Source organism: Buceros rhinoceros, unplaced genomic scaffold, assembly GCF_000710305.1.
Source record: "Buceros rhinoceros silvestris isolate BGI_N320 unplaced genomic scaffold, ASM71030v1 scaffold1542, whole genome shotgun sequence".
NCBI classification, from domain to species: Eukaryota; Metazoa; Chordata; class Aves; order Bucerotiformes; family Bucerotidae; genus Buceros; species Buceros rhinoceros.
In genome coordinates, this window is record NW_010400449.1 from 37,592 (window position 1) to 46,592 (window position 9,001).

The following is a 9,001-nucleotide window of genomic DNA, read 5'->3' on the forward strand; positions in this document are numbered from 1 at the left end:
CTATTCCTGGTTTCCTTAAGTCCCTGGAGCATGTAGAAGCAGAGCCCCTGAGAATTAAATAAAGGGAACACAGAACAGGTGAGACAGCACAGCAGGAGTTGCCCCAAACTCTGGGGCTGGGGTCAGTCTAAGACAGGGGCTCGTCACAGTGGTTATTTCTGCAGTACAGCCACATTCTTAAGAGGCAGGAGCAATTAAGGACTGAGAAAAATCATTGTTTTAAGAGAAGGAGAGAGGTGTTCTGAGCAATACTGGGACAGCCAAAGAGGCCTCTTTTTAAGACCCTTCCCTGCTGGAGTCCTGTGATGCCTCTTCATATCTTTTGTTTTCCTGGAGCTGCCTTAGCTGGAAATACTGCCCAATCTCGACTCCATTTGTGAACTGATTATGGTTTTAGTTGTATCTCTAGAAACAGACCTCACACTCAAGAATACGGTTCCTAACATTATTTCCAGTAAGAAACAAATCAAAATATAGTGCAAAACTTTATCCTTCAGTTTCATGTCACAAATTAACATGCTTTGTATCATTTAGGGGCAAGTTTGACTTTGGAACTTACGATGAATAGTATTCAATGTGACAAGCGGCCTCAACATTTCAGAGAATTTACACAAATCTGCAAAGATTCACTGAGGAAAATTTTTTGGTCTTGATCTGACTAAGATCAGAACGAAAAATGGAAAAAGCTCCACTGACTCCACCCTCACAGAAGAGAGGGGTGGAAAAAAAAACCCAACCAAACTTTTTTTTCCTTTCACTTCCCATCCCGCTCTTTTTAAGACAAAAAGAGAAGTATTGTGGGGACTCAAAACCGCAAGGTTATTTCTGTGTTGTGTCCTAGTATCCCGTTATAACTGATTTTATAACTCTGTATTATTTTCTTTCTCAAAAGTAGTAACTGATAAATTTTGGAAGAAAAAAAGAAGACATAGAAAGTGCCCCACACTGGTGGGCAATGACCTTTAGCATCATTCAAAAAAAAAAATCTGCCTTTTAAAGCTATGACAATGAAGCATTCTAATAGAAACTGTGTCAGGCATATCCAAGTTCAAGGACAGTTCAGTAAATATCACTCTTACAACTGAGTGATGAGATCAGGAGTTCAGATCACTGGGTTTGGGTTTATATCCTGGACTAACAGCACAGCATGATTTTTATACAAACAGAGCACTATGAACCACCTTCCTTTGAGGTAAGAGATCAAGTTTAAGTGTCTTTTTTTAAAGCTCTACAGTTCTACAGGAGTGGAGAAATCCATAGAACGTTTCCTACGGAGAAAGGAAGTGAAGAAAGGAAATAATTTGGGCATCCTGATCAGCTTGCCAATTCTCTGTATGAGCCAGTAGTCCTTCTTACATCTGTGCTAATTGTGACTTTAAAGTCAGCTTTGGTTAGATAAAGAATAAAGGATCGAGTTTCTTAATTCATGTTCCAATGCATGTGGATCACTTTTAGAGTCATCCTTCTACCTTAGAAAAAGTATCAATGTAGTTATGGGAACAGAAGAAAAAGTAGGAATCACTGAAAAATCTGTAAACACTTTCTGTGAATAAGGATGCAAAAGTTCTTTTAATCCTGTCTCAATACTAACGGTTCAGTTTTGGGCACATCCCAAATAACTACTTTTCCTTCATAGACGATAAGAGTGTTGTTTTGAATGCTATTACATTTTTTCAAGATAGTCTACAGACATTGTGATATATTGAACACGCTCTGTATTTACCATAAACACTCTTGAAAGATAGTTAGCCCTGAAATGCAATTTGTGAAGCATTCTAATACTGATACTTACCATATGGGTATTAAGCTGCTCTCTTGCTGTTTCTGGTAAGCCTCCAACAGGTTTTGATGCCAACAGCTGACGTTCAGTGTCTGTTAGCCATTGCTGCATATCTTCAACTTCACCATGGAAACCCTGGGCCTAAATTACACCATATCATTTTAGAGCTTACTTAAATATTCTCTTTTCTAATACCAGTTCAGATGTAGAAGTACACTGGCAACAGATTTAATGAGACACTTCCAATAATCAAAGGACATGAAAGAAATAAAAGGAAGGAAAAAAACAACCCAAAACTTAAACTAGCTCAATCCAGTCTAAATGATAAAAACCAAAACCCCTGGAAACTTCAAAGCAGGTTAAATGAGCAAAGATCAATGTTTTCTCTGAATAATATACCTATACAAAAATTTCACCCTTTAAAAATTAGTAGGCCAAAAGCTAAAGTCTTGATTAAACACTATAAAAGACAGTGGCCAGATGTAGAAGATACAGCTAGAGTTAAACTTTCTGCAGATTCAGGAGTGTCTGTGTTACGGTTTTGATTTAGGTCAACTTCTAATAGATCTATGTATTTCATGTAAAAAGACATTTTTGAGTTATCTCTTTATTTGATCATTTCCTGTTCACCTGGATCAAGGCACTGTCCAGCTGCTGTTTCCTTTGTTCTGTTTTTTCCAACACATTTTGCCAGCGCTGATTCAGAAGTTCCAACTTGCTCTGTAAATTACTCGCTTCTTCAACAGCACTTGATTCAATCAGGTCATTTCCTGCTTTCTTAACTGCTTCCACTGTAGACTGATGAGCTAAAACATCATTTTGTAGCACCTACAATTGTAACACAGAATGTATGACTGGCCATGTTGGTACATTATTGAATGAAGGCTATCACAGTGACTGAGCTAGTTCTAATCCAGTGACAAGGCAATAGTTTAACACCAGCACAGGTATTAGCAATTAAAGCTAATAAGAAGGTCTATTTGATCAAAAGCAGTAACAGATCATTATGCCAAAACACTATATTTTTTGTATCTTGGAAAAAATAATGTATTCCTTCTGAATACATATATTTCTGAAATTATGCAAGGTTTCTGGTACTGCTAGTGAAAAATTATTTCTTCACTTTCCTTAATTTACTACGTGTTTTAATAGGATTTTCCTTTGAGTTTGAGGGTAAGGTGTGAACAGTGTTATACATAGCAGCGCCAATTACTTGTGCAGCAGTAGCCTAAGAGAGAAGAGAGAGAAACAAGAATACTACATGCCTGCTGTGCCATACAAAGACCTGACTCCTGCGACATCCTTTCATGCATTTCAGGTCGACAACTTGTTTCACGTCATGTCAGGCTACCAGGACACTTCTGCTGTGCTAAAAGCTGGGAAATGATTGTAATACTAAACCCGCAAGACCTCCTCCATCTGGTTGAAAAGCTGTTATCACCAACCACAGTGAAACCATAACAGAAAAAAACTACATTTAAGAAAAATGTGTTGTTTTCAAAAAGATTTTAGAAATTAAAATAATGTTTTAAAATAACAGAAACAACGAACAGGAAAAGAGAATATGCAAAATGTTTAGGAAAGGAATGGTAAACTCCCTCTAAGTTCAAGTTCATGACTGATCATGGGGTCTGCTTCAAACTCACCACCTTCAAAATGCCAGCTTTAAATTTTTTTCATATGCTAAATACAAAGGAACTTTTAAATAAACTACAGAGAGCACTTGAGGAAACAGAAAGTCACAAGTAGCTTTGTATACAAAAAAAATGCATCACATTTGCTTTAATTCTAAGGTAAGCACTGAAAGATCATCCTTACTTTGTTTTCCTAACAGGGTGTAAAAAAGGAATATTCACAGAAGCAGATGCATCTTATCTCTTCCTTCCTACTGAGGATCACCAAGAACAAGGTCAATTCTTTTCAAAGTTATTCAAGAGATGTATGTTTTTCCAGGCTACCACAGGATGCACTACTGTGTGAACTTTCTAACCTACAAACTCTGTTTTATAAAAAGGAAGAAGATTCCTTAATGTGTTTGCTGAACTCCTTCAGTACTGAAGGTAGATGAAGTCATAAACTTCACCTTGGATGCTTCTTCAGCAATAAAATACCTCCATTTGATAAAAATATAACAGGTTCATGGAATGGAAACTGTATTTGTAATTTTTAAAAAAAAATTTTAAAGGACATGTTTCTAACAGTAGTCACGCAGGACATATAAATACTTTACTCTGCTCAAGTTTCACCCAGCCACTTGAAAAGCTTTGGAAGCTGCATAACTGCATAAAGACAAACAATGAAAATGCCCTAATTATCTATACAATGTCAATATTATCTCTAAATCCAAAATGAACTCTGAATACTTTTTACATCATAAGCAGGCCAAAAATTGAATGGCAGATTTAAAAGAAAGGAGAGGATTTATAAGGTTAGTTTGAAATCTTGAGGCCTAGAAAGAACATATCATCATAACCAGCACTGAGTCACACAAAGATGTAGAGGAGATCTCTTGCTCCTGAGAGATACTCTCTAAAATAAAGGCACAATGGAAACTTTCTTCCATGGGCTCCAAAACCTCAATAATCAGCCAAAATACTTAAAAAAAACCCCCAAAACCAAACAGAAAACCCAAAAAAACAAATTAAGCCTAAATTGGATGTAAGAGAGAAAAAGATGGGGGAACGGACACCCCTGAAGTTTGCTGAGATTTTCAGAGAAGTATTTTCTGTGTTAGCTGGACCTAATCCAAACACAATTTTGCAGAATTGAGCACAACAAATCACTATTTTCTGAGAAGGAATAAACAAGAATGAAAAATGTGTAATGGTCATTTTGTGAGACCTGGCCTAAACAGAACTAATCACAGAGTTTATTGCTTCACAGTGATTAGCAGGTTCAATAAATTTGAGTTTCCTGGGTCAAATGAAGGTAAATAAAGGTGGAGGATAGGGTAAGCTGCTCTTTTTGGCGAAAACCGATGCCACTTGCATGGCATATGCAAAGAAGGAAGGAATATGGAGCCATAAGAGGAAAGACAGTAGTTACTCCAAGTCTTCATTTCAGCTATAAACTGCATCTTGAAAACCTCTATAGAGAATTATTTATCAAGTGCTAAGGTTTACTACAAGAAATCACTAAGATAAACATCAAAATAACATTTCAGTTAATATTCATTGTAATTACATACATGATGTTTGGCAAGTTCAATTTCAATCGCCTTGGGGTCTCCACCCACAGGTTTCTGTTCATTCAGCAAATCTTCTGTATGCGTCAGCCACGTCAGTAACTCATCCAGGGCATGCTGGAACTGTCCCAAGGCTAACAAGGCACCTTCCAGCTTATGCTACAGTAAAAATAAAATCAACAATGAAATGGTTTCACAATGCTATTGAATTGGCTTACATTACCATTAGTCACTACGCCTAATCCAGAGCAGAGTCCATGCATATGATAGCATAAAAAAAACCCAGGGAGAAACAGTTATCCAACACAAGCAACTGCTTTATCGTTAAGAACTGAGTTAGCAGTTCCCTTGTACAGCCTTACATTGCAGGCTTAAATTCCTGACCTTTGAAGACCCCATGTAACTACAGCAGAGTTAAGTTTGATGGTTCTCTCATCAGACAGTAGTTTTTCATCACTTAAAACAGTTTCAATATGAATGATCTTTTAAAAGCCTTTTCTTTATGGTAAAATGATTCAATTTAGAAAAAAACCCCACTCTTTAAAGTACCGCATCTTTATATCTCTCACTTTGATAATTTAAGGAAAGGGCACTGAAAGAGTTTAACATTAAGTAGTTGTGTTTGGGTCTGTCCCCACCCTCGCCAATGCCCCCGCACCCCGCCCCCCCCCACTCCAAGTGCTCAGTTCAGCACCTACTATTCCTTTTGCAAACAAAACCATGTTTTCAACTGCTACTTAAGATGACATCAAGTAACCAAAATCAAAGAATAATGGTTCAACATGGCAGTGCTGATGAAAGTGGCGAAAAATACTGCTAAGGGTTTAAAAAACAGAAAAACAACTCAATAAATTGTAAAATTCAAACTCTATTAAAAGTCCTGTAACTTCCAAACTAGAAGTAATAAATGTGTAAATTGATACAAACATTACACAAAATAAGAACTTTTATCCAAAATCAGAGTCAAAAGTAAAGCCACCAACTTCAAGTTTATTTACCTGTCTACTTATTATTTTTTCTTCAAGGTTGTCCCACATTAGTTTGAGCTCTGAGAGAGGATCTTGAACAGTGTGCTTGTCACTCTCCACAGTTACCTTCTTCAGCAATAGTTCTGCCTGATGGTTCAGTCTTTCCATTTCTATCTGCTGCTGATAAGCTTCTGTCTTAAATTGCTACGGTAAACAGAAAAAGTATACAAATGAACACAAGCTTGTGAAATCACAAGCAACGATCTTTTTGAATATAGTATAGTACAGCAACATTTACAATATCCATACATCACTGTCAACTTTCATAGATTTGGGAGTTCATTTTCCAGGGTCAAAACGTTTGTAAGACACTGATAATGCAAACAGTTCCAGCCATGTGAAAATAGGCACTGACATTACTATTCTAGCAGATATTGCTAACTGTGACCAGAGGATGATCTTCTTGGTCAGTAAAAAGTCAAACATATCTTGAGTAACTTCTAGCTCTTGCAGTTGTGATGATAATGTAATACTTTAAATTTCAAATAGAATTACTTTTCAAAAGTGCCGAAAACAAATTTTCTTTACAAGAACACTCTCTTGTACACACAACTGGGGCAGCAGTCTGACCGCAACTTGTATATGTGTGTTTTTTTGAACTGTGGAAGATTATGGTTCATTTGAAGTTACATCATAAAATAGATTAAATAACCTGACCACAGCCAAAAAATTGTGTAAGTGAGCAACAAAACCAAGGATGTTCCCTGATGCACACATACTTCACATGTGTATGCTACACATACTTCATTTTTATATATAGCATAAGAGCCCTGCCAACGTCAGAAACATACTCAGTCACAGATCCATACATACAGGCTTCTAAGCCTGAAATTTTGATTTTCAGCTAACTCATATATTAAGAATGTCATGAGCTTTGTGGGCATTTAGATAAAGCCTCTAATGGCAGAAGTGAAGCTTTGGAGGCATTCTCTCAGAGCCCCAAGAAAGCTGGTCATGGTAGAAACCAGAAAACTTAAAAGGTCACAGCAAAAGAACCCTGTACAAAATAACCTTATAGCCTTCTAAAGAGAGATAATACCATTACAAGTATTTCTGGGCTATCAAAACATATTCACAAAATGAAATGCAATCTCACCAAAATTAGGAATAGATTTTAAAATGAAACACATTTTTAAATGAAAGGTTTGCAATCAAATGGTATTTGAAACTTTCATACAGATTCTTTTTTACTAGAAAATGGAAATTGCTTTTGACTTCTGAAAAATACTAAGGAATGCAGACAGATGAAAATATAAATTAAATAAATTGCTAGTTCATACCTTAAGTTCCTCAGTTTGCTGCTTCACTGTTTCCAGATCTGTTCCAACTGGAGACATTGATGCTAACTTGCCGCCAGCAATGTCTACCCAGTCAAATATTGCCTGAAAAAATCACAGTATGAAATTAAAGTGTGAGCAGGGAAATACCATCATGTTTGAAAGCTGTATTAAGTAAAATATCAGATTTTTTTCTTTTACTTCAGAGAACAATCTGGCTGTGCTCTTTGAAAAAAAAATAGCTTTCTTCAGCAAAACCTAGGTTTATTTGCAACACAAGATCAAATACTAACTAAAGTATTCCATGTATTTGGTTACAAGAATGTACACGTTGTACGACTGAGATTCTATTCATGCTAGTAGCACTCGAGTAAAATTAGCAATTTTTATGAATACCGTGAAAGGTAAATAGGAGACGAACTCTGTTCTGCAGTCCTTTGGAGCAAAGCCGAAAGGTGGTAGCTAATTGATAATGATAACAATTAAATGATGATTACAAACTTCTTTTGAAGGATAATGATACCCATGTAAAACATGGAACACAGCCCATTCAGTACATATTAGATAGTGAAAGGCTGTAACTGAGCTTGACTGAACCTCTGGAGGATAACACAGTTATAACTTTAAAAACCAAATGAATTCTCCCCAGTTCTGAGGTTTTGTGGGTACTTATTCGCTGCTAATACAATGCAGAACAACCTCAAGAATACTCCACTTACAGATTAAAACCAGCTATATCAATCTGGATAACTGCACAGGAGAAAAAACTCCTCAGCTAGGCCCTTTCCCTCCTGCCTGTTACCTGTGGCTTGCTGGAGCTGCCCACTGCTACACAGCTCCCCGAGAAAAGAACTAGCCTCAAAACGCTCAAGAGAACAAGGCAGCTGCAGCTAACAATCTGCCCATTATACTTTTCATATTGTCCACCGAAACGAGCATAAGGCAGTACTTAAATACAGTTTTTTCACAAAGTACCAAGCTTGTAGGATGGTACCATGTACAGTCACAGGAAATACAAAGCACTTAATGGCAATGTTCCTAATGTAACCTGACAAGACAACTTCTGCACAGTATGAACATAAGAGAACTTGGAAAAAAATACATAGTGAGGGTGCATTGGAAAACAGGCATGCTGCACTACTATAAGGGATGTTCTGCTGCTTGATCTGCATCAAACACACAAGCAACTGCTCCCAGTGTCATGTAAAACTCTAATGAAGGATTTAATGAACCAAGAAAGACAATTAATTTCACTGAGCAAAAAAAAATTTTTGCAAAATATAACTCTGTTTGGAACCTTTTCAAATGTTTCAATCTTTAAAGGTCGGCTAATCCAATCCCTCCCTTTTATTTTTGTTTAAAAATTTCATCAATTGTAGTACATGCAACATACAAGATATATTAAAAGGAAGGCTCAAAAATTTACCGACAGATTTTAAAAGTAAATAATCTTCTAAGGTATTGTGACAGGATAGATTATACTAAGAACTGGTATAATGGTCCAGCAACATTATGTTAATAATACTATTTGCTTAAAATACTCAAACTTAAGTATTTGACTTATAAAGAGGGTGAAATAAAATTGAAGTTCTTTGATGTCCTCCATTAAAAGAAAATAGCAGCAAGTGAGTATATGGATCTGTATACTGTTTCTTTGAGATCACATAAATGTATCATAACTTCAACTCACCTATTATATGATGTACTGACTACCACAAGAAAACGTCAGCAG

The 9,001-nt window shown here is 36.4% G+C and overlaps 1 protein-coding gene across 1 annotated transcript in view; it reads right to left on the bottom strand.

Moving 5' to 3' along the window:
- LOC104489654 (dystonin-like) overlaps positions 1 to 9,001 on the bottom strand; it is a gene marked incomplete at its 5' end in the record, with an annotated part of 57,867 nt that overhangs the window by 33,870 nt on the left and 14,996 nt on the right. The window contains 5 exons of the mRNA XM_010131840.1: positions 1,793 to 1,921; positions 2,411 to 2,608; positions 4,968 to 5,123; positions 5,963 to 6,136; positions 7,273 to 7,374. Of these exons, the coding sequence (XP_010130142.1) occupies positions 1,793 to 1,921; positions 2,411 to 2,608; positions 4,968 to 5,123; positions 5,963 to 6,136; positions 7,273 to 7,374 (759 nt within the window). The remainder of the gene's footprint in view (positions 1 to 1,792; positions 1,922 to 2,410; positions 2,609 to 4,967; positions 5,124 to 5,962; positions 6,137 to 7,272; positions 7,375 to 9,001) is intronic.